At 33.7% G+C, this 23,582-nt stretch overlaps 10 protein-coding genes across 10 annotated transcripts; 7 read left to right on the top strand and 3 right to left on the bottom strand.

Moving 5' to 3' along the window:
* Positions 1-224: 224 nt before the first annotated feature.
* Positions 225-2,626, top strand: BX664DRAFT_375818 (Neutral/alkaline nonlysosomal ceramidase; the record flags this gene model as incomplete). The annotated part of the gene is made up of 9 exons (XM_051548722.1): positions 225-246; positions 331-610; positions 673-933; positions 992-1,164; positions 1,272-1,320; positions 1,410-1,725; positions 1,808-1,860; positions 1,950-2,410; positions 2,493-2,626. The coding sequence occupies 9 exons, from the start codon at positions 225-227 to the stop codon at positions 2,591-2,593; spliced, it is 1,716 nt and encodes a 571-aa protein (XP_051397513.1). The 3' UTR covers positions 2,594-2,626.
* Positions 2,627-3,543: 917 nt separating this feature from the next.
* On the bottom strand, positions 3,544-6,076 carry BX664DRAFT_339231 (Sds3-like-domain-containing protein). The gene is made up of 6 exons (XM_051546594.1): positions 4,843-6,076; positions 4,599-4,654; positions 4,375-4,526; positions 4,213-4,309; positions 3,836-4,075; positions 3,544-3,751 (listed from the first exon to the last, which is right to left on the bottom strand). Exons 1-5 carry the CDS (start codon positions 5,991-5,993, stop codon positions 3,939-3,941), a joined length of 1,593 nt encoding a protein of 530 aa, XP_051397512.1. The 5' UTR covers positions 5,994-6,076; the 3' UTR covers positions 3,544-3,751; positions 3,836-3,938.
* A 182-nt stretch (positions 6,077-6,258) lies between these two features.
* On the bottom strand, positions 6,259-7,370 carry BX664DRAFT_301318 (uncharacterized protein). The gene is made up of 2 exons (XM_051542380.1): positions 6,596-7,370; positions 6,259-6,469 (listed from the first exon to the last, which is right to left on the bottom strand). Exons 1-2 carry the CDS (start codon positions 7,308-7,310, stop codon positions 6,384-6,386), a joined length of 801 nt encoding a protein of 266 aa, XP_051397511.1. The 5' UTR covers positions 7,311-7,370; the 3' UTR covers positions 6,259-6,383.
* BX664DRAFT_339226 (nucleotide-diphospho-sugar transferase) lies at positions 7,289-9,771 on the top strand. Its single transcript, XM_051546593.1, has 11 exons — positions 7,289-7,310; positions 7,487-7,614; positions 7,681-7,790; positions 7,859-8,016; positions 8,101-8,242; positions 8,325-8,430; positions 8,500-8,681; positions 8,760-8,962; positions 9,095-9,309; positions 9,427-9,530; positions 9,604-9,771. Exons 2-11 carry the CDS (start codon positions 7,529-7,531, stop codon positions 9,651-9,653), a joined length of 1,356 nt encoding a protein of 451 aa, XP_051397510.1. The 5' UTR covers positions 7,289-7,310; positions 7,487-7,528; the 3' UTR covers positions 9,654-9,771.
* A 250-nt stretch (positions 9,772-10,021) lies between these two features.
* BX664DRAFT_339223 (uncharacterized protein) lies at positions 10,022-11,038 on the top strand. Its single transcript, XM_051546592.1, has 3 exons — positions 10,022-10,145; positions 10,261-10,352; positions 10,483-11,038. Exons 1-3 carry the CDS (start codon positions 10,109-10,111, stop codon positions 10,858-10,860), a joined length of 507 nt encoding a protein of 168 aa, XP_051397509.1. The 5' UTR covers positions 10,022-10,108; the 3' UTR covers positions 10,861-11,038.
* Positions 11,039-12,121: 1,083 nt separating this feature from the next.
* BX664DRAFT_387985 (uncharacterized protein) lies at positions 12,122-15,728 on the top strand. Its single transcript, XM_051549428.1, has 6 exons — positions 12,122-12,196; positions 12,263-12,605; positions 12,679-13,180; positions 13,271-15,092; positions 15,178-15,242; positions 15,331-15,728. Exons 2-6 carry the CDS (start codon positions 12,345-12,347, stop codon positions 15,528-15,530), a joined length of 2,850 nt encoding a protein of 949 aa, XP_051397508.1. The 5' UTR covers positions 12,122-12,196; positions 12,263-12,344; the 3' UTR covers positions 15,531-15,728.
* Positions 15,729-15,923: 195 nt separating this feature from the next.
* On the bottom strand, positions 15,924-16,412 carry BX664DRAFT_339218 (uncharacterized protein). The gene is made up of 2 exons (XM_051546591.1): positions 16,256-16,412; positions 15,924-16,194 (listed from the first exon to the last, which is right to left on the bottom strand). The coding sequence occupies exons 1-2, from the start codon at positions 16,388-16,390 to the stop codon at positions 16,057-16,059; spliced, it is 273 nt and encodes a 90-aa protein (XP_051397507.1). The 5' UTR covers positions 16,391-16,412; the 3' UTR covers positions 15,924-16,056.
* Positions 16,413-17,145: 733 nt separating this feature from the next.
* Positions 17,146-19,092, top strand: BX664DRAFT_339216 (uncharacterized protein). Its single transcript, XM_051546590.1, has one exon. The coding sequence runs from the start codon at positions 17,229-17,231 to the stop codon at positions 18,939-18,941; it is 1,713 nt and encodes a 570-aa protein (XP_051397506.1). The 5' UTR covers positions 17,146-17,228; the 3' UTR covers positions 18,942-19,092.
* Positions 19,093-19,368: 276 nt separating this feature from the next.
* BX664DRAFT_284604 (ATP synthase subunit beta) lies at positions 19,369-21,316 on the top strand. Its single transcript, XM_051541640.1, has 4 exons — positions 19,369-19,426; positions 19,492-19,534; positions 19,603-19,769; positions 19,883-21,316. The coding sequence occupies exons 1-4, from the start codon at positions 19,405-19,407 to the stop codon at positions 21,118-21,120; spliced, it is 1,470 nt and encodes a 489-aa protein (XP_051397505.1). The 5' UTR covers positions 19,369-19,404; the 3' UTR covers positions 21,121-21,316.
* On the top strand, positions 21,315-23,456 carry BX664DRAFT_339215 (uncharacterized protein). Its single transcript, XM_051546589.1, has one exon. It carries the CDS (start codon positions 21,385-21,387, stop codon positions 23,404-23,406), a length of 2,022 nt encoding a protein of 673 aa, XP_051397504.1. The 5' UTR covers positions 21,315-21,384; the 3' UTR covers positions 23,407-23,456.
* The last annotated feature ends 126 nt before the right edge of the window (positions 23,457-23,582 follow it).

Genomic DNA, 23,582 nt, shown 5'->3' with positions numbered 1-23,582 from the left:
TGGCTCAAACTGGAGAAGGTATACGACAACGTATTTGGGCTCGTGCTTTTATTATTGTGGATGATACTGATGACAATCGACGACTAGTCTTTGTCAATACTGACACGCAATCCATGGGTGATATTGTCAAGAAACGTGTAATTGAAAAACTAAAGGTGTTATATGGGGATACAATGTACACTGAACAAAATGTCATGTTGAGTTCAACTCATTCTCATTCTTCTATGGGTGGATATTTACAACAAGGTAGACCAAATATTCAATCAAACTAATTTACTGATCAAAGGTTTATATTCATCTTTTTTTTTTTTTTAATTATTTTATTTGAAGCTCTGTATGAAATTTCTGTACTTGGATGGTTCGAAGAAACAGTAAGACCTATGGTACAAGGCATTGTCAACGCTATTACTCGTGCACACGATAATATTCAACCTGGTTCAGTGGATCTTTCTGTAGGGGAACTTTTGAACACAAATATCAATAGATCACCAGCAAGTTACCTTTTGAATCCTAAAGAAGAACGTTCTCAATATGCTTATGATGTGGACAAGAATATGACAGTACTTGGATTCAGGGATAAAACAGGAAAAGGACTTGGACTTATTAGTTGGTAATAATAAAAAAAAAAAAAGAAAAGAAAAGAAATCATGTTAAATTACAATTGATTTTTAGGTTTGCAGTTCATGGAGTATCAGTCAATGAAACAAACCATTTGGTGAATGGTGATAACAAAGGTTATGCAGCATATATAACTGAACGTACAATGAATCCGTCTAGTATATCTGGTAAAGGAAGGTTTGTCTCTGCTTTTGCTCAATCCAACGAAGGTGATGTTACTCCGAATACACTTGGTTCTTTCTGTACAGGTACCACCATACCTTGTGATGGATCGAAAAATGATAAATGTCCTACTGGATCAAGTTGCAATGGAAGGTAATAGTTGTTTTTGTGTCATACACATTGCTGAATTTTTTTATGTTCACACACACAGGGGACCAGGGTGGGAAATAAGTGATTATGAATCCAATCGAATCATTGGTCAACAACAAGCAGACAAGGCAATTGAATTATTTAAGCAAGAAGGTCATTCACTCTCTGGTACGATTGATTTTCGAAACAAGTTTTTTGATATTACAACTATGGTAGTCAATGGTTCACATCTTTGTGCACCTGCAATGGGTTATGCTTTTGGTAAGTTTTTTTTTTTTTTTCATATAATAAATTCATTCATAGAAGAAGAAAATCAATTGATTCTTTTTTTGAAACTGTAGCTGCTGGTACCACAGATGGACCTGGTCTCACTTCTTTAGGTATTTATCAGTAAGTGGAAAACTAATAGTTTAGATTAAATACTATCCTTAAAAGGTTCAATTACGTATACTTTTATGCATACTCTCTCTCTATTATAGAAACATGACACATGGAACACCCTTGTGGAACATTATTAAGGATATTCTACGAACACCAACAAAGGAACAAGAAAAATGTCAAGCACCCAAACCTATTTTGATTGATACTGGTGAAATCTCTTTTCCTTTCCCATGGCAACCTACTGTATTAGAAATCCAATTATTCCGTCTTGGTGATGTCTTTATAACTTCTACTCCTTCTGAATTGACTACAATGAGTGGTCGACGCTTACGTCGTGCCATCAAATCAAGATTAGAATCTCATGGATTTTCAGTACAAGATGTCATATATTCTGGTCCTGCCAATGGTTATGCTGTAAGTGAAAGACAAATTTATTTTCCTGATGTATATTCTTAATTATATCATTACCAAATTTTTATTTCTCTTTTTTTGGTAGTCTTACTGTACAACGTATGAAGAATATCAGGAACAACGTTATGAAGGTGCAAGGTGAGCATGACAAATGATAATAATAATAATAATAAAAAGTTAGGATGCCAAAAATAATCATTTTTTTTTTTGTATTATGATGAATGTAGTACACCCTATGGTGAACATACTTTGGAAGCCTATATCGAAGCATTCTATGAATTAGTGGACGTCATGGCGAATGGAACATCAATAGCAAGTGTAGCTTTACCTGATTATACCAGCAAAGCTTTCAGCCTAGCACCTCCTGATTTTACCGATCACCCTTTGCTATTACACAAATTTGGCGATGTATTGACCGACGTGAATACAACCAGTGTTTATAAGAGCGGACAAACAGTAAAAGCGGTTTTTGTAGCTGGTAATCCAAGAAACAATGTCATGTTGGATTCAACTTATTTAACAGTTGAGCAGCTGGTTCCCTACTCTGGTGGAAAGTATAGGAATGGAAAATGGAAAGTGATCCGGACAGATAATGATTGGGATACTCGCTTTCGTTGGAAATCTGTTTCAAAATTATTGGGTATGTCAAAGGCTACTATTGAATGGGATATTGATGATACCGTCAAAGGTAAAAAAAAAAAAAAAAAAAAAAGGATATAGATGAATACTCAGTTTCTCCTTTTTTTTTTTTTCTCTTTCTCCTGATATAGCTGGAACATATCGACTGGGCTATTTTGGACATCATCGCAATGATCTTTCTCAACAAGTGACTCCTCATCAAGGCTACTCCTCCATTTTTACTGTGCAATAAAACCTCATATTTAGTTAAATTTATTTATTTATCACTCCCTGTCATTTGGATCAAGTGTTATCTATGAAATAAAATTTTATCAACAAGTGAATACAAAGCTTGACATTTATTCATTTTTTTTTTCTATGAATATACCAGAGCGTTCCATTACAAGCAAGGAATAATCGTAAGGACAACTCAGTGTATAGATTGGAAATGATGGTGAATGAATGATATCATTATTAAAAATACTTCAAAAACTGGGAGATGATAATAACGACAATACAATGACAAAGATGATAGTGACCAAAAAAAAAAAAAAAAAAAAACATGAGCATGACTTTACTAAACTAATAGTATAAAAGAGACGTTTATTATAAGATATAATATAAATTGCTAAACTATGACTGAATCTAACTAATAATAAAGGAATCATCATGGTAAAAGCCGTATGAGAGATAAACACACGCAGAGAGAGACAGAGAGAGAGAGAGGAGTACCAGAAGGATATAAAAGAAATAAGGTATTCTTTTTTTTTTTTTTTTTTTTTTTTTTTTTTTTACACAATGCACCTATCTTGCTTCTGTTGCAGTCGGATTCTGTCAGCACATCGTGCCATTGATTCTGCAAAGTATCTATCCAGCTGACCCACTATGTATATCTGTAATGTATCCAGTTTCTGCTATCCCAAGCAAACCACTTAATCCAATCACATAATAAGCATGTACTCTAAAAATAGTGCTCCCCCCGTTTATGCCTTCCTAATTAGTATATCTCCCCCCAATCCAACCAAAATAATAAAATATATAAATAGAGAGGATGAGCGGGACAATAATAATAATAAAAAACAAAGGTGGAAGATCTCATCCAATAACGGAATAAATGATTACTTTGTTTTCGTTCATTCCCTGATTACCATGACACTATTCTAATTCAAACATTTTTTTTTTCATTTTTTTTTTTTATTATATGTTTTCATGAATAATAAACAAAAATAACTACAATAAAGTAAACAATAAAAAGATAAAAAGAAAAAAAGAAATAACTAACTAAATGACTAATAAGGGATGATATAAAATTCTGATGTGATGTGATTGTTTTTTTTTTTTTTTGGTCCAATTACTATCGCTGTTGATAACTTTGTAGATGATGTCCGTTGATAATACCTTTTGTTCCACTCTAATGAATTTTGTTTTTTTTTTAAAAAAAAAGAGGTGAGATGAACTTTCTCCATCCTGTTATATTTTTTTTTTTTTTTTTTACCTTCATCAGTTCAAGTTCCATTTCCAATTCTTCCTCTTCTTTTGCATGTGAATTGTTATTATCCAATTGTTGTGCAGCTTGACGAGCTAATCAAAAAGGATAGTCAAGTTGAGTGAATGATTGAATATCCTATTTTCTTATTACCTTGCCGTTTTCGAGAATCATTTCTCGCAGATTCATTAGGTCGTTTACGCAATGTGCGCTTGTTGGTCACACGAGAATAAGCCTCATGGAATAGGTCTGTGCACATCATCCACAATTGAGTATAAATATAAAAAAAAGAGAGAATATATATCAGTTGATATTTGGTAAAAGATTTTTTTTTTTTTTTTTTTTTTTTTTTTTTTTACTTCTTCTTGCTTTTTTTTTTTTTTTACCTTTTGTATTTATATGATCATCTTTTTCTTCCTTAATTTGCTTTTTTCGATCTTCAATGACAGCCATCAGGGCATCATGCAGGTTCTTTTTTTCATTCTATTGACACAAAACATGATCATGTTAGTAATAATAATAATGATGATGAATAAATATTCACTTGCATTGTATTCTTCTTCTATAATGGCAATATCTTCTTGATACAAGTGTTCCATCCATTCCAATTGATAGTTCAAGAAGCACTCCGCGTCGGCGATCATAGTTTGTCGTTTCAAATCCAAGTCCGATACTAAATCTCGGAAGGTAACATGAGTATCTAATATAAAAAAAGAAAATTTATTTATTTCTCTTGTTAATCAAAGTATTTTCAAAATCATTTTTAGTTTACCATTCTGTAATGATCTTAATTCTTGTTGTAAAGAAGTCAATTTCTCTTGATAGATTCTATATATAAATGAAAAAGTGGTAATGTTTTTAGTTAGTGTCAATCAAAATTCCCCATTGTTTTTGTGTTCCCATTCATTCCATCTCGTTTTCATTTAAAACCCCTATATCCTTTTGCTTCACGTGCGTTTATAATATTTGCCTATTTATCATCATCATAATTGTTTTTTTTTTTTTCATTGACTTACTCTTCACTTTGTTCCCAAAAGTCATGATCCATCCATGTCAATAACTGATTCCATTCTTTTAAGTGTTCCACACGATGCGATGTTGTGTAACTATCAGTAGCAGGTCCAGTGGCAGATGTTACATATCCTTGTTGATGATGATGACGATATACAGAAGTATCTTGATCTGTATCGTTCATATTATTGAGAGGAGGAGGATTATGATCAGGTACAATAAAACCACGGGATCGACGTTTCTGTTTTTGTTGTTGTTGCTGTTGTTGTTGTTGTTGTTGTTGTTGCTGTTGTACCTTTTGGTGAGACAAAGGAGCTTGTTGGTATTTATGATTTGATGTAGCCAATATTGGAGAAGCACTGTCTTTGGTAATAACCGTATTCGTAGTGGATGTTTGATTGGTATATGGTGGATAAGATGTATTATATGAATAGGCAGAAGTTGATGATGACTTGCCGGGTTCCACAAAAGGGGCAGTTGTCCAATGAGGGGGCCATGGGTCATTTGATGGATAGGCAGGATAGCTTGGATACGCAGAAGAACTCGAAGCATACAAAGGTGGATAAGATGAGGATGATGTGGATGATGTCGCTGATGATGATATGTGTTGTTGTTGCTGAGTTTGATGAGAATAACCTGAAGAAGAAGGATGATATAAAATTGGATTTGTTGTCATAGTAGGAGATTTCTGTTGACGATCATGATTTTGCTGAGGTAATGGCGTGGAAGCAAATCCAGCAGAAATATGCTGATTGGATACAGTAGAAGGAGTAGAGGATATCTTATTGGTAGAAACATTTGAAGAAGAAGAAGAAGAAGAAGAAGAAGGTGGGTATACAAAAGAAGAAGGAGCAGCCGTGGCGGTCGATGGTGACGAGGTAGAAGACGTGTTACTAGGTAATGGTAAAAGAGGAGGTGTTGGTGAAACAGTAGGTCGCATATAAAAAGAAGGTGCATAATATGGTTGGTCTATAGTAGATGTTGAAGTAGTAGTAGTAGTAGCAGCAGTATTGGTAGTAGTAGTAATAGTAGTACTAGTAGCGGTTGTTATTGAATCACCATTGGCATAAAAAGATTTAGTCAAGCGAGGCAATGTAGGAGGAGGTCTCGAATCAACACCAGCTTGCGCAACAACATAACTTAGTTGAGGTAACATGACGATCAAGGGTTTACAATTAAGATTCGTTGCGAAGTTGTATAAATGAATAAGGAACGACTGTATGTAAATAGAGAGGAGAGAGAAAAGAAGAAGCCAATGAAAGGAAGAATCAAAAAAAACTTTATTAACTTTTCCTACGCGGTGTTTTAAAGAGAGAGGGGGGGGGCAAGATATTGGAAATGGAAAAAAAAAGCCCACATTTTGTACAAAAGGGGTCAATAAAGAAAATCATCATTGTCAATCCTTTATTATTATTATTATTATTTTTTTTCAAGATAAAAACAAGTCATTTTTTATTATTATTATTATAATAGTAATAATAATAATACTATACTAGACCATGATATTATACTAAAAAAGAAAAAAGATATAATAAACTATATAATTCTATTCTTCACCTGAACTATTTGTAAAAGAATGTTTTCCACGTTGTTGATAACTTGTCATCCCACGCCCACTACCAACGACACCCACTATCATCATCAACATAATAATAATAATAATAATAATAATAATAATAATAAAAAAGAGTAAGTATATAAACATTATTTCTTTATCATTCCCCTACTTTTTTTTTTTTTTTTTTTTTTTAATCTTACCTTTGCTTTCGGGATTGTCCGGGGTTTTGAATATACTTTTTTTATTGATAGGTGCAACCTTTTGTTTCTTCTTTTTTTTATCAGACCCTTTTGCAAAATTTAACCATGCATTTTTCTTGACTTCCACTTCAGATACCTTCTTGACTTTTTTCCCATCCTTTTTCTTCTTGTTTCCATCATCACCTACTGATGGGCTACCAGTTGCTAATAAACCTGTATCCGTATCATCATTTTTCTTGATACCTTCAAAAATCCCTTTTCGTTTATCCTTTTCCAATGGTTCAATATCAGCTACCGATACAACTTCAATATCCTTGTATCCTCGGAATTGTACAGAAAATATTTGATCCGCTCCACCAATGGCTGTGATAGTGGCTCGATAGTATTGTCCATCTTGAGACCATTTTGCTTTGACTTCTTGTCCAACGGTAAATTGATGTGTTACAAGTGCTGATGTAGAAGGACGATTAGTTGTATTTTCCGAAGTGTGTGGTGATAAGTTAGGTGACCTTGATCGTTTTCGTGAATTTGTTGTATTATCTGTTGAAGAAGGAGGAGCAGAACCAGCTACTTGTTCGTATTGTGTTGTTAAAGCAATCAAGTCTTTCAGATCATGTTGTAATTTCAAAAGTTCTTCATTGGTTGGATCACTACTGAGAGCATGTTCTACTTGTTCAAGTTGAAATTGATATAGTTCAGTTTCACTTTCACTCATCTAGTAATAATAATAATAATATATAGAATGAATTAAAAAGTATAAAAGGGTAAAATAAATAATAATGGAAAAGAAGCACACACTCATCATTATGACGCAGATTGAATTATTTTTTTTTTTTTTTTGTGACTCGAGTCGAACTTCTCTGCAGAATAAAAGAGATTTTTTTTTTATACTTTTTCTATCCACGCTTTATCTGGACCTTCTTTTCAAAGAACATGAATTTGTTATTTGAAAAGACAAAGCATCACCGTCATAGTGAATTCCAAGCCGTGATCTTGGGTGGATATGGAAGTAGTAACAGGTAATTTATATGTTATATTTAACAATAAAAAGAAATTATTATCTAATCTATTATTTTTATTTATAGACTTTATCCTATATCTGAAGACGACAACTTACCCAAAGCACTATTACCAGTTGGAAATAAACCTATGATTACATATACTTTAGATTGGTTGGAAAAAGCTGGAATTACTGGTAATAATAATAATAATAATAATATATTGATTACTAAAGCTTTATGAATGTTTTGTATTTGTGAATAGATGCTATTGTTGTTATTCAAACTACTGGAAATGCTCAGCAAAAACTATCAGGATACTTATCAAGAAATTATACTGGAAGTGTTCATTGTAACGTGGTAGGCGTGGATGAAGATTGTGAAACTGCGGAAGCTTTACGAGCTATCAAGGATAAAATTGACGTAAGTACATATATATATTATATATATAGGGTATAGATATAGATATTAAATCCTTTCACTTTTTTTTTTTTTTTTTTTTTGAAGCGTGACTTTGTGGTTTTGCCTTGTGATTTGGTGACAGAATTGAATCCTAGGGAATTACTTGATCAACATCGTCTCAATGGTTCTACTATGACAGCTTTATTTTATGAACCCAGCAATTTGGAATCGGCTAGTAAGGATGATGGTAAAGCCCATATATATATATATATATATAATGATGATGACAATGTTATATGCATATATATTGATTATTTTTATTATATTAGAACTTCTCCCTTATGTTGGTATCGAACCTACACATGACGCTCTTGTTTACAAAGCAAATAGATCGGATGATGAAGACTTCTCGATGCGTATGTCCCTTTTGACAAGGTAACTCTTTGTAAATATAATATATACCAAATAAATATGTAACTCAATTATTTATTTACTTTTGTTTAGGTTTCCACGCGTTCGAATTCATACTGATTTACAAGATGCCCATCTTTATATATTTAAACATTGGGTTCTTGATATGGTGACTGACAAGGAATCTATTGCAAGTATCTCAGATGATCTGATACCCATGTTGGTGAAATGTCAATATCAAAAGAAAATGGTGGAACGAGAAAATGTGGAACAATGTAAGTTAAAAGGAGTCGTAAACGCCGAGGAATGATTTTTTTTTGTAAAACTCAAAATTTTTTTTTAATATTGATTAGACGCCTCTCGTTATCAAAACCTTTTGAAAACAGCATTATCATTATCAACAACTACTTGTGATGATATTGATGAAGATGTATTCATGCCTGATCCTATTCATCCTTCTTTCAAAAGTCCTGTAACTACTCAAGTATTTATTTATCGTGATGGTTTTTGTGGTCGAGGTAACACCATGGCAACTTATACTGAACTTAATCGTTATGTAAGTATTATGATGCAAAAGATGTTGTATTTTTTTTTTTTTTTTGTTATTGTCTATTTTTTTTTCTTTCTTCTCCTATTGACTTGATTTCTCCTTTTTTTTTTTTTGGATGATGATGATGATGATACGTAGGTGATCAAACAAGGTACTCCCATTCTTCGTATTCCACCTACCGCAGAAGTAGCACCAAAGACTCAAGTGGGCAATGATTCTATTATTGGAGAACATACCAAAATTGATGAAAGATCATCCGTCAAGAAATCCTCGGTGGGAGCTCATTGTGTTATTGGAAAAAATGTGAAAATTGCCAATTCAGTGATTATGGATCATGTAGTGATTGGAGACAAGTAAGTAGAAAAAAAAGGCAGATGATGATATCTTTATACTCTATATAACTGGGAAAAAGCTTATCCGGATTTCTTACAACGTTTTTTAATATTAATATTATTATTTATTATTATTAGTGCTAAAGTGGATGGTTGTGTTATTTGTAACAATGCTAAAGTATTAGACAAAGCTGTATTGAAAGATTGTGAAGTAGCTAGTGACTTTGTAGTAGAAAAAGATAGTAAGTAACAATTGAAGATAAGAAAAGAATTATATAGATACTTAATGTAGATATTTATACTTTTTATTATTAGGTCAAATCAAGGGTGAAAAGTTAGTTGCATTTAGAGAAGCCATATCATAGTTTATGTAATTTAGTGTATAGAAATAAAAAAGAAATATCTCGGATGATTACTTCAAATTTAGTTATATATAAATTTTTAACGATAGAAAGGCTGTGTTGGTTCAGAAAATGATAAAATGATGGGGATACTTCTATGCTAAATATGGATATGACGCACAAACAGGTTTGTGTAACTGTCTATTTACGCATTAGAAGGAGAGAGAGGGGAATCAAAAGAGGGGGACCTGCTTTCTCCTGTTTAGTTTTTTAGTTTTCGCTCTGTGTTCCCAAAAAGGTTGGGTCGTTATATATTTATATTCGTTCGTTTACTTTCCACTTTTTTTTTTTTCTTTTCTTTTACTTTTACTTTTTATTTTCTTTCTTTCTTTCTTTCTTTCTTTTTTTTTTTTGTTTTACTTTTTGACATTATTGTCATTTTATTTATTTATTTATCTGTTCCCTCAAATTAAACAACAATGTCTTTATCAAGTTACGATAGTGGTTATTCATCAGGTACAACTACAATGACAAACCTGACTTATATATATATATCAAGAAAGAAAACAGAATGTATGTTAATACTTTCTCTCTTCTATTTTTATCCCTATTGTCTTCTTATATCTACTAGTTGGTCGCCTTGAACAGTTTAGGACACAACATGAACTTGCTAGAAACTTTTATGATGATGTTGAATTTTGTCCTCTTCTTGGGTTTGATGAAGTAAGTATTAGAGTAAAAAATATATATATATATATATATATATATATATATATATATAAAAGATATGATGCTCATCTTCTATATAACTTTTTTAATTTTTATTTATTTATTTATTTATTTTCTTGAATAGGTTGCTGCTCATCGTACTCGAATTCAACAAAGATCACCTTATTCATCACCAAGATCATCACCTCCTGTATCATATAGTAGTACTCCTTCACCACCAAAACTAAAGGCAATTCCTATTATCAATCCTGAAAATATGACACCAGTATCAATTTTACAGCAACGCCAGCAATTACATCATCCTCAACAACAACGATATCAACAAGATTCTCCTCCATTGGCTCATTGGCAAGCCTTCCATGATCGATCATCATCACCATCATCAACGTCATCATCCTCTTCCTCTTCATCCATCCTTCATAGCCGTGTTATTCCCATCATCAATCCAAGTACTGGTCAACCTCTTTTACGTCAAACCATGTATGATGTTACTGTACGATGATTCTTCTTTTTCGTACATTTGTTACCACTTTGATATCACCCGCATTAGTTTTTATATATTCATCATTATAATGTATCATTCCTCCCTTCCTCTTCTTATTTATTCTCTATTGATTATTTTGATTCTTCTTTTTTTTTTGTTACTTTTTCCTCTTCTCATTCTTTATTTTGTTCATTTGACTTTTTTTTTTTTGAAAATAAATAAATAAAAATCAGTACATAATGAAAACAGTTACACATTTTCTTATTGATCACGATATATAATAATATTGGTAACGATGATGATGATGATGATGATGATAGTACCTTGGTGGACTCCTTTTGTTATCTTTTTGACTTGCTCCTTTATCATAAAAGAAGATAGTTCTTTCTAATAATTTTTTCTTTTGTTTTGTTTGTACAACTATAGATGATCATGTACGAAAGGGAGAATATATACATATATAAAACGTGGATCAACATGGTTGTTATGATTGTGATTACAATTTCTAAAACTATATTATATAGATTGTAGCCCCAAAAAAAAACTCGTGCAAAAACGGGTTTAGTGTCCTTTCTATGGTCATATGTTACTCAAATAAGCTAAAAATGGAGATCAGATGAAGTCTCTTATTGGCCAATATCCTTATTTTCTCTCTCTCTCTCTCTCCTTTGATTGTTGTTAACAGATATATATATATATATATATATATATTTTTTTTTTCTCTTTGACTTCAAAAAAAAAAAAAATAATAATTTTAAAATGTATCATATTAAACCTAAACACAAATCACAATTCCTTCTCAATCATTGATACTTTAATTTCGGGGATTTAAAAGGATCATCCAACAACATTTATTCATCATCAACATTATTAAAGATTTAAAACTAGAAAGGGGGGAAGGCAATCAATGGAGAAAGAATAAAAGCCAATCATATTCGAGGAAAGCTTAAACTAAGAATTAGAATAAAGGAGAAAGATGTTGGGGTTTTAAACAATAAGAAGGTAATCAAATCTCAAATTTTGGAGGGAAAAAGTAAGATGTTCATCAAGGGGGGAAAAAAAGAAGAAGAGAAGAAAGTTTGGATTGAATAGATAAAAAGTGGTACAGTCTGTGAAAGATTATTCGTCGCGCTTTTCTTTTTTTTTTTTTTTTTTTTTTCATTAATGATTGTAACCCGACACAAGAATGAAAATCCTTCAATTTTTTTTCATTTTCTGTCCCTTTTTTCTTTTTCTTTTTTCTTTTCCTTTTTTTTTTTTTTTTATATATTGATCAAATAAAAAAAATATTTATTCGTTCTTTATTCTATTTCAATTTATTCTTTTTTTTTTGACGTTATTTTCATTCTGTAAAGTACTTGATTGTTATATATATATATATATATATATTTAATATTGACTTTTTATTCTTCTTTTATAGTTACTTTTTACTTTTGTCATACTCTTTTTTTTTTGTATTGTTTTTGGTCTTTTTATAGACTAGATCAATCCCTCCATTTCAGATGCCAAGAAAGTCATTGTTCAGAGGAAATCGACAAAACAATGAACAAATATCATCACCAATAACGAAACCAATTACAACAAATACGGTTATGAATTCTTGGACGGAAGCAGCACTGGAAAAGGCAAATACAGCGGTACTATATGATTATACTGGTTCTCCTAAACCTGCCCTGGATGCTTATAAGGAAGCTATTGATTTACTTGATAAAGTTTTCGGATCGGCTACTGAATCTGACGATCAGTCTAGATTAAAGAAAATTGTAAGTATAATATTAATTATTATTATTATTATAGTTTATTTTGTTGTTACTCATCTCTTTATATAAAATTTAGTATGATTCTTATTTAGAACGTGTAGCTATTTTGACTCGACAACTTCAAAAACATGATGAATTGGATGATTCTATTACTATCCCTATCGCTCATACACCAAAAGTATCATTACCACCTCTACCTCCAAAACCATCCACTTCTTCTTCAACAAAATCTACTCGTTCTCAACATCATCGTCGTCCACCATCTTTGATTCTTAACGATTCACAGAATTATCAAAAGGATATTCAACCTCCTACACCAAATTCTAATAATTCAACTTTTTATTTCGATTCTAAAACACCTCATACACCACCTCCACCATTGCCCAGTAAATCGCCAAAAGTATTACCTCCCAAATCACCTTCTGGATCTCTTTTTGGTTCTATATTTATGAAAAAGCAATCAAGCAAAGAATCTGTGAAACCAAAAACAGCCAATCCCGTCTTCTCTATGCCTACTCCTTCCAAAAGTACTCCTACTTTGTCTATGAATCGATCTACATTATCGTGGAAAAAGAATGGTAAGTATTAAAAATAGAAAATACAATATATATATATATATATATATATATAGTGATGACTAATTCAAGTTTTTTTTTTTGTATGAATAGGATCAAAAAAGAAACAACGACGTTCTATTGAATTGGATTCAGGCAATCATTCACCATTTAGTGCTTCTCAAATTGAATTACCTTCTTTGGAATTACCCAATGTTGATATACCCAAGGATGATGATTATTTTGATTTGCAATCGAACACAGAAACTAAAAATATGCTTTATTCAAGACCTGAATCCATGTTAACCTCCTTGCGCGATCTACACGAGAAAGCCAATGATATTCCAACTCATGAAGATGTTATCGACCATTCTTATAATGACAACAACAATATAACCAGCGTATCTAGAACAAATAGTGTCCATAAAAATCAACAACAACAACAATTATTTTCTTCTGCTTCTTCTGTTATGACTACCAACTCATCCTTTACACGATCCATTTATTCACCTACACGATCATCATTTTACTCCAATTCATTCTCATACAAAGATGATGACGAATATTCTATCATTTCCAGCAAATATCCTCCAGCTCAGTCATTTCTGTTTTCTGATACCAATATGAATAACACTACATCGTCCTTCTTCACTACTGGATCTACCGATATTGCTATGGAAAGTTTGGCGAAGGTCCTTGCCGAATCTGCTGCTACAATGCCTGATCGCTCAAAACGTACAAATGGTACCGTTGCTCCTTCCATTCCTGCTGTAATTGAAGAACCAGAACCTGAATTATCATCATCTTCTTCTTTGACTGCCAATATTACCGCCAATTTCCTGGATACTCCTTATGGTCATCAACAACAATCTGGTCTTAGTCGATCACCCAGTGCCAAAAGTGTCTCATCAGCAAAATCCCGTGGATCTTCACATGGTAGCAATGAAAGTAATAACAACAACCTCAAGGAAGAACTTTATTCATCATCATCACCATCTACACCATCTGGTACCAAGGACCGTTCTTTTTGGACCAAACGAAGCAAACCAACCAAGCAAAAAACTTTGAAGACAGTACCACCTTTGCATCTTGATCATCACAAGAGCCATGAATCACAGCATGGACGATCAGTAGAATCAACACCTTCGACACCAAAATCAACAACCACATCAGTTAGTTTATCTTTATTGTCACCAACTATGTCATTAGGATCAGCCGCAACTACAACATCATCTAAAAGACTTATGACCCATTATTCTCACGCTTTTGGAGTGTATGTAGATACAGCAATGAAGAATAAAGGAATTGATGTCAGTGTTGCATTGGAATCGACAACTAGCAATAAGGAATGCAAACAACCAAAGTTGATGGCCAGACTATTGCAAAGTATGGAAGAAGGCGGATATATCACTGATCGAATTCATGCACCCAAACAATTATGGTATCAAACCCAGGTCAGGTTACCTTCAATTGATGCCAAAATCTCATCATGTGAACAGATTTTAGCTTTGTTACAACATATGCATTCTCTTACACAATTCCTCGACGTACAACAACAAAAACAACAAAAACAAAGAGATGCCGCCACGGAAGGATTACATGACCTTGTACGCCTAGAACAGATATTGGATCAAATCAAACAAACTTTTGGGAAGGCTCATTATGATCATTCTAAACCAGGTAACTCGACTACGACATTCACTTCTCAGCATCAGCAACATTCATCATCACCAACATACCAAGCATCATCAGCATTATCATCATTAACTCCATCATTCTCGTCGACCAAAATAGTAACAGCAACAACAACAAATTCATTATCACAAGATCAATCACTTCAATCGAAACCCACGAACTCAATCAAGGACCCTGTGACTACCTGGAGTAGTAAACTATCCAAATCTGTAGAACGGATGAAAATAGAGACCAAATCTTCGTAAGTAACAATGCAAAAAAAAAAAAGAAAAAACAAACAAACAAACAAAGGAATGTAATGACTTTTTTATTTTATAATGATATAGTGAAGAACAAATTCATGCTTATATCCAAACATTGATCCGATTATTTTCTATGACCACTGTATTAGGTAAAAAAAAAAAAAAAGACATCATTGTGAAGAGAATAGGAAATCGTAATAATCTATACGTTTTTTTTTTTCCCTCTTATTATTATAGATGAATGGCGGGACCAGTGTATGGAAATGACTCACACTATGTCGATGGACAAAGCGTATGTGTATGATCAACTCTTACAGAAAACCATGATGTGTAGTGGCACTTTACATACTGTGGTGTGTGGTTTTGTGATGCGTGATTTCGCCATTTTGTTGAACAAATGGTTAAAACGTCACCGTGAATGGATGTGGGATGATTGACATTAGTATATATATATTATCTCATTCAGTTATTTTTAGATGTAGTTATAGTATCTTTTATTTTTTTATTTCTTTCTCATCCAATTGACCCTATCTTTATTTTATCTTACATTGAAATATACATATATATATATACATATTGACATATTTAACGTTTATTTTATCCCTTTTTTGTTGATTATAATAAAGAATATGAAGAGAAATATATATATTTTATGGAACATGTTACTTTTTATCATGTAGTTTGTGAGACATTGATCTTTTCATAGATAATAAAAGAGATCCACTTCGCCGCCTGAAAAGACTAAAAGTACCAAATGCAGACAAGACTCCGGATTCCTCATACTATATTACTACTACTAAAGAAATATAGGAAGGAAGACTAATTAATGATAGAATGAAAATAAAAGAAGATTTTTATTTCAAAAGATAACGGAATACTATACATAAAGAGATTAATAACTATGAAAGGATAATAAACTACAATATAGAGCCAAGAGAGTGAAAGGAATGCTGTCTGGGTCATTTAACCATAGTTGACGCCTTTGACTTGTTGATTGGCGTCCACATGAATGTTGAGTCGTTCCGGTCGATAGTCCATAGTCATTATCGAGTTAGGAGCAAGAACACGATGAAATTGAGGTAAATCCTTTTTACGTACAATCTAAATCAAGTTGACTATATTAGTAAGTTATTTCCTTTTCATATCTTACTTTTATATATACCTTGTCTTCAGGAAGAGAAGTGATAGTTTCATCATCTACAACGGTTTTTCCTACTAATTTATCCCGCCAACCATCACAGTCTGCTGATTGTTGTTGTTGGGTGGGTTGCATAAGTCCTACTCTGATGGGATTCATTTATTGTTCAATAGAAGAAATACTAAAACAAGATTTTATTATAAGTGAATAGAAGGAAAAGGAAAAGAAAAATGAAAGAAAGGACGAAGATTTATATGCATCAAAAAAAAAAAAAAAACGGTGTTTAAAAAAGAATTGATAAGTGATCACTATAAGATATATCAACTTACAATAAAAAATTTCCAACTGGCATAAGGCACAGTGAACATATCCTCAACCATTCCAGGATGAGATATGTTAAAAAAAAAAAAAAAAGAGGAGTTGTCGAAAAAGGAAGGAGAGAACCTTAAAAGCGGGACATGAGACCTTGCCGAGAATCCTTGGCTCTTCTCTTTTTCTTGGTTTTTCCATGGCGAGAAATAATGATAATGATATGATGATTTTGTTACCTTTTAGATTCTTCATTCATCAAAAATTATTATGATCATAATGATGATATTAGAAGTTATATATATATATATATATATATAACCTATGGGATGACAAGAAAGGATCATGGTGGTAAAGCCCAGGTCAGTTGCAAGTCACTTCATTCTCAGCCAGCCTTGTTTTTTTTTGACCTGATTTTTTTTTTTTTCTATCAATATATTATCATACTTCTTTCTCTCCTGTCAACAAAAAAAGATCTACATTCATTTTACTTTTTTTTTTTTTTCTTCTTTCTTCTTCCACTTATTCCGAATTTAAAGAAAAAGAAAATAAACGATCGTCTCGTTTCGTCTCGTTTCGTTGTTTCTTTTTTTCTTTTTTCTTTTTTTTTTTTTTTGTTACCATTGCATTCTATTACTATAATTCTCTTCACCCCGGTCGATTCCCATTCTTTTTTTTTATTGATACAATGTCACCCCATCATCTTCATTATCCTCAATCTGTCATTGTCAATGTATTACGTGCCATTGTATCAAGATCAATATCAACTCATCCATCCACTTCAACGACAACAACTCATTGGACAAGATTACATCAACACTCTAGTTGGTCAACATCTTCGCGAATATCAGGATATTGGTTCTTTACTTCTGGAATATCAAGACATCAATTAATGGCTTATCGACTTTATTCCTCCTCATCACCTGCTATTTGTAATGGATCAACAACAAACTTTGCTTCCTCATTATCTTCTTCAGCCACCTTGGATTATGACCATTATCTTCCTTCAAAAGATATATTACTTGAAGATATACAACATGACAATCAATTTCCAAAGAGTACAACAAAAAACAGTATCAATAACAGCAACATTAACAACAACAACAACAAGAAAAAGAAAAGAATAAATGGTTTTGTGTATCGACCCTTCCTGGACAAATGGGTACTTGGCAAACATTTCAAACTACCAAAAAAACTACCCGAGACGGTGGAAGACTACAATAAGTATATTCTATTTGCAGTATTGAATGATCAACAAAATAAAGCAATCAAGTGGTTACGTACAATGGAGAAACAACAATTGAAACCTGATATACGGTCGTATACGATGATTATTCATGGATACAGCAAACAATCTGATATGGTACGTGCGATGAAATGGTTGAAACGTATGCGACGCAACAACATATCCCCTGATGTCTATATCTATACCACCTTGATTGACGGATATATGCGACACTGCAATGTGGACAAGGCAGAACAACTATTCAAGAAAATGATGCAATATTCGGTGCAGCCCAATTTGGTGACATACAACGTATTGATGCATCACTCTGTATTGAAATTAGATATGGAAACGGCAGTCAAATTTTGGGGTAAATTGGCAGAGGCTGGATTACAACCTGATGTATATACCTATGCGATCTTCATTCATGGATTAGGCGATGATGGATTGGTGGATGAAGCTTGGCGGATCTTTGATAGGATGAAGCAACAGGGAGTGGATATCAACAATGTGGTGGCAACGACCTTGATGGGAATTCATGTCAAACACAAAGACAATGCATATGCGGTTCAACTCTTCAGAGAATTTTTCCAACGACATGAAGAAAAACATCATCATTCTTTGATTCCGACTCAACATACTCGTAATACTCTACTCAATGCAATGATGGGGAATACCGATTTGGAAAAGATTAATTCCTATTATCAACAATTCCAATCTATGGTGAATTCCAATACAACAACAACAACAACAAATACAAATTCACCACTTTGGGGTGATCACATTCAACCTTGCAATAATGTATACACATATACCACATTTATGCGGGCCTATTTACGACGGGATGATATTGGAATGGTTAGTCAAGTATATCAAGATATGATCAGACAGAAAATCAGGCCTACCTTGGTGACCTTTTCAACATTGATGTTAGCTCATGCATTTGTGCCGGATCCTCATGCTTGCGAAAATATGCTCAAGGAATTACAAACCCATGGTATCAAGATCAATGTGACACTTTACACAATTGTTATGCGAGCATGGGCCAAGGCGAAACAATGGGATCAAGTTAAACGTGTTTATGAAGAAATGAAGACAGAAAATATTCAACCAAACAAGGTAACCATGGAAGTCTTACGTTGGGCCAAGCAAAGACATTATGGATTATTAGATTAGACTCCTCTTTTTAATTGTATTATTTATTGTACATATATATTTCTATTTGATTTCTTTTCCCTACTCTTCTCTCTCTCTTTTTTTTTTCTTCTTATTATTTATTTGTTTAACTTTTTTTTTTATATATATATTTTTTATACCAATAAAAAAGAGCTAATAAGTGATGATAATATAATATAAGCTGATACATTCATTTAAGCGCGTGATGGAGTGAGTGGCTTTTTTTTTAATTGATCTTTAAAAGCCGGGGTTAAAAAAATTGAGAATTGGTAAGGTGCGATTTTTTTTCTTTTAATTCTTTCTTTCCTCCCCCGGCGTCGTTGACATCTTTCTTTCAACCCCTTTCTTTTTTCTTTTTTTTTTTTTTTTAAACACGATGCATTTTACTCGTTTTCTTGGAAAGGCCTCTCAAAGTGCCCTTCGTCAACAAAAGGCTAATGCTGCTCTTCTTGCAAAGGCTGGTATGAAACCTGTCGCTGTCAAGGGTAAAACAATAAAACGAATAATACGAGACTATAGATTGATTGTTTTTATTATTGTTTATTCAAAGGTCGTCAATATGCTACTGAAGCTACTCCTGCTGGTCAAATTCGGTACTTTTTTTTTTTTTTTTATAAAGGTTTTTTTAAACTAATTAATTTTTTTAATTTCATTGATATAGGTCTGTCATTGGTGCTGTTGTTGATGTTCAATTCGAACAAGAAAACCTACCTGCTATTTTGAACGCTCTTGAAGTCAAGGATCATGCTGGTGGTCGTCTCGTCCTCGAAGTTGCTCAACACTTGGGTGAAAACACCGTTCGTACTATTGCTATGGATGGTACTGAAGGTAATGTAACCTATAGAAAAAAAATAAATAGGGATAAAAAAAAGAAAGTGATAGTCTATGTATTCACACCAAAAAAAAAAAAAAATGATCATCATTACTATTATATTCATTAGGTCTTGTCCGTGGTCAAAAGGTGGTTGATACTGGTGCTCCTATTACTATTCCTGTTGGTAAGGAAGTGCTTGGTCGTATCATCAACGTTATTGGTGAACCCATTGATGAACGTGGTCCTATTAACGCTAAGACCCACCGTGGTATCCATGCTGAAGCTCCTGAATTCGTTGATCAATCCCCTACTCCCGAAATTTTGGAAACTGGTATCAAGGTTGTCGATTTGTTGGCTCCTTATGCTCGTGGTGGTAAGATTGGTCTCTTTGGTGGTGCTGGTGTCGGCAAGACTGTATTGATTCAAGAACTTATTAACAACATTGCTAAGGCTCATGGTGGTTACTCTATCTTCTGTGGTGTCGGTGAACGTACTCGTGAAGGTAACGATTTGTACCATGAAATGATGGAAACTGGTGTCATTAAACTCGAAGGTGATTCCAAGTGTGCTCTTGTCTTTGGTCAAATGAACGAACCTCCTGGTGCTCGTGCTCGTGTTGCTTTGACTGGTTTGACCATTGCTGAATACTTCCGTGATGAAGAAGGTCAAGATGTGTTGCTCTTCATTGATAACATTTTCCGTTTCACTCAAGCTGGTTCCGAAGTGTCTGCTTTGTTGGGTCGTATTCCTTCCGCTGTAGGTTATCAACCTACTTTGTCCACTGATATGGGTGGTATGCAAGAACGTATTACTACTACCAAGAATGGTTCCATTACTTCCGTGCAAGCTGTTTATGTCCCTGCTGATGATTTGACTGATCCTGCTCCTGCTACTACTTTTGCTCACTTGGATGCCACCACTGTGTTGTCTCGTTCTATTGCTGAATTGGGTATTTATCCTGCTGTCGATCCTTTGGATTCCAAGTCTCGTATTTTGGATCCTCGTATTGTCGGTGCTGAACATTACAAGGTTGCTACTGATGTCCAACAAATCCTTCAAAACTACAAGTCTCTTCAAGATATTATTGCCATTTTGGGTATGGATGAATTGTCTGAAGAAGATAAGTTGGTTGTCGAACGTGCTCGTAAGATCCAACGTTTCTTGTCTCAACCTTTCGCTGTTGCTCAAGTTTTCACTGGTTATGAAGGTCGTCTCGTCAAGCTTCAAGATACCATCCGCTCTTTCCAAGAAATCCTCGGTGGTAAGCATGATTCTCTTCCCGAAACTGCTTTCTATATGCAAGGTGATATCTCTGATGTGATCAAGCGTGCTGAAGAACTTGCCAAGGAAATGGGTGGTCAATAGATTAGTTTAGTTTAGTTTTATATAGTTTTGTCATCATTATCATACTCTCTCTTCCCCACTTTTATAATATAGTAGATCAATTAAAGGTTTTATTTTTCAGAAAAAAAATTTTCCCATTTTGTTTATCTGATATGTTTTACGCCCATCTCTTTTTTAATTTTTTTTTCTTTTTTCTTTTCTTTTCTTTTCTTTTTTTTCTTTTTCTTTCCCTTTTTATATATAATATATATATATATTATTGACTCCTTTTTTTTTGGGTATTCTATGTCGATACCGTCACCGTCATTATATCATGTACCAACACAACCACAACAACCTTCATTTACCACTGACCAACATCAATACAAAATCCGTACTATCAAAGCAGTTGCCCAACCTATTCCAGTCAAGATGGTCATGTCCAATGTGCAAGTAGAGTCTCAACAGGGAGTTCTTATTGACACTACTAGCAACAATAACAATACCATTACAGTACCCTTACCAACAAAGCAATTAGACAACGATAACAAGCATCAAAATCATCAAGTCGGAGCCGATAACGGAGACAATGGCGTATATCAACCATCTCTTGTACTACGATCTCCTTCCTCTTCTGCACCATTGTTCCCATCATCATCGCCATCATCTTCATCTTTCTTCGATCTTGTGGGTGTGGATGACAACAAACATACTTCATCTATTAAATCATCCAATACTGCAACACAATCTTCTATTAGTGCAACCTCAAACTTATCGATATCATCATTGGACGAGACAACAATAACAAAAGAAGCCGGTACAACCCTTGGCATCATACCTTCACCACATGACAACAACAACAACAACAATGAATCACTTCATCCTAATGCCGGGATACCCTGTTTGGTGAAACAAAAATCATCATCGTCATCCTCCAATAAAGTTACAACAAAAAATGATAACATAGATTCTCACCAAGAAACAATGAATTCGCAACAGTGGATGATGACATTGAAACTTTTGAAGGATCAGATTCAGCAAATCCAGAAAGAACGTGAACAAGAGAAAATGGCATATTTGGCAAAGGAAGTGGAACGACGACAATTGGAAAAAAGGATGCTGGATGATATTCAAAGAACGGGTGAACAGTTGGCTTATTTTACACAACAGTTGGAACGGCAAGAAAAGCAACATCGTCAGCAACAAGAACAACAAAGGCGTTATCGATCAAAATCAGAGGAAAGACAGCGTGACAACAATGATAAAGGGCAAACATCAAGAAGACCTCTTAGTCTATTATCTCTACCACTACTGGATCAACCAAATGGATATCATTCTGCAATGGAAGACGATAATGATCACGATAGTCACAGTACCAAAACCAAGATCAGACATCGACCCAAAAAGAATAAAAACGATACTGTATCAGCTCTGCTTTCGCTATCATCATCATCATCTTCTTCTTCTTCGGCAGGATCATCTGACTGTGATGATACTTACTCTTCAGCTAGCAACGGTAGATCAGATGAGGAAAGTGATGCAAGACTGGATCATCAACAACAACAACAAAATCATCATCATCATCGTCATCATCATCATCATCATCATCATCGACCAGGACGACCACAAGCACCAGGACCATTATCACAAAGAGAACCTGACCAACAACGACATTCTCAACATTCAACATCTAATTCATCCTCGCCTTCTCAGCAATATCCATGGCCTACTGATCATCAACAAGGATATTATTATCAACGTCACCCTTCTATGGTTATTTCACGCATGGTACCACCAACATCGGCAACGACGAATCAACAGCTATCATGGAATCAACCGCCGTCTCATCATCCGCCACCACCGTCTTCATCAACATCGACTCCTTTTTACAGTAGTATCAACAATGGGTTTACATCACATTCATATTATGCGATTCCTCCTTCTCTTATGTCGTCGTCCTCCTCCTCTTCTTCTTTTCCACCATCAATGAAAAGAGAAAAGAGAAGACAAATCATCAACAGTCATCCGCCTGTGGCTTCATCAACATCATCAACTTCTCATGGTTTACCATTACAACCACCGCCGTCATCATCATCATCATCATCATCATCTCATCCTCCTCCTTCCAGTTATCACTCTACATCCTCTTCATCTCGTTATAGAACTTACCCATCGGCTGGTCCCAATACTTTCCCTCTTCCTCGTCCTCCGCCTCATCATCATCCCGTGCCACCATTACATCCTTCATTGTTACCCCCATTTCATCATCATCCTTCCATCTTTCCTCCTCCATCTTCTCATAATGACAGTACAGGCTTATTTATGTAGTGTAGTCTTTATTAGTTGAATAAAAATTGTTTCGTATTCTATTTTTTTTTTATTTTCTTATTTCAGTATATGTACAAATATATATATGTGTGTGTGTTTGAAACGAGAGAGTGATTTCATTTATAACAGCATATCATCTGACATGGTGATCATGCATTTCATTTACCAGGAAAAGA

Source organism: Halteromyces radiatus, assembly GCF_025201355.1.
Source record: "Halteromyces radiatus strain CBS 162.75 chromosome Unknown BX664scaffold_7, whole genome shotgun sequence".
NCBI lineage: Eukaryota > Fungi > Mucoromycota > Mucoromycetes > Mucorales > Cunninghamellaceae > Halteromyces > Halteromyces radiatus.
Note: the sequence above shows the minus strand (reverse complement) of the source record. Positions and strands in the feature narration are given on the sequence as shown.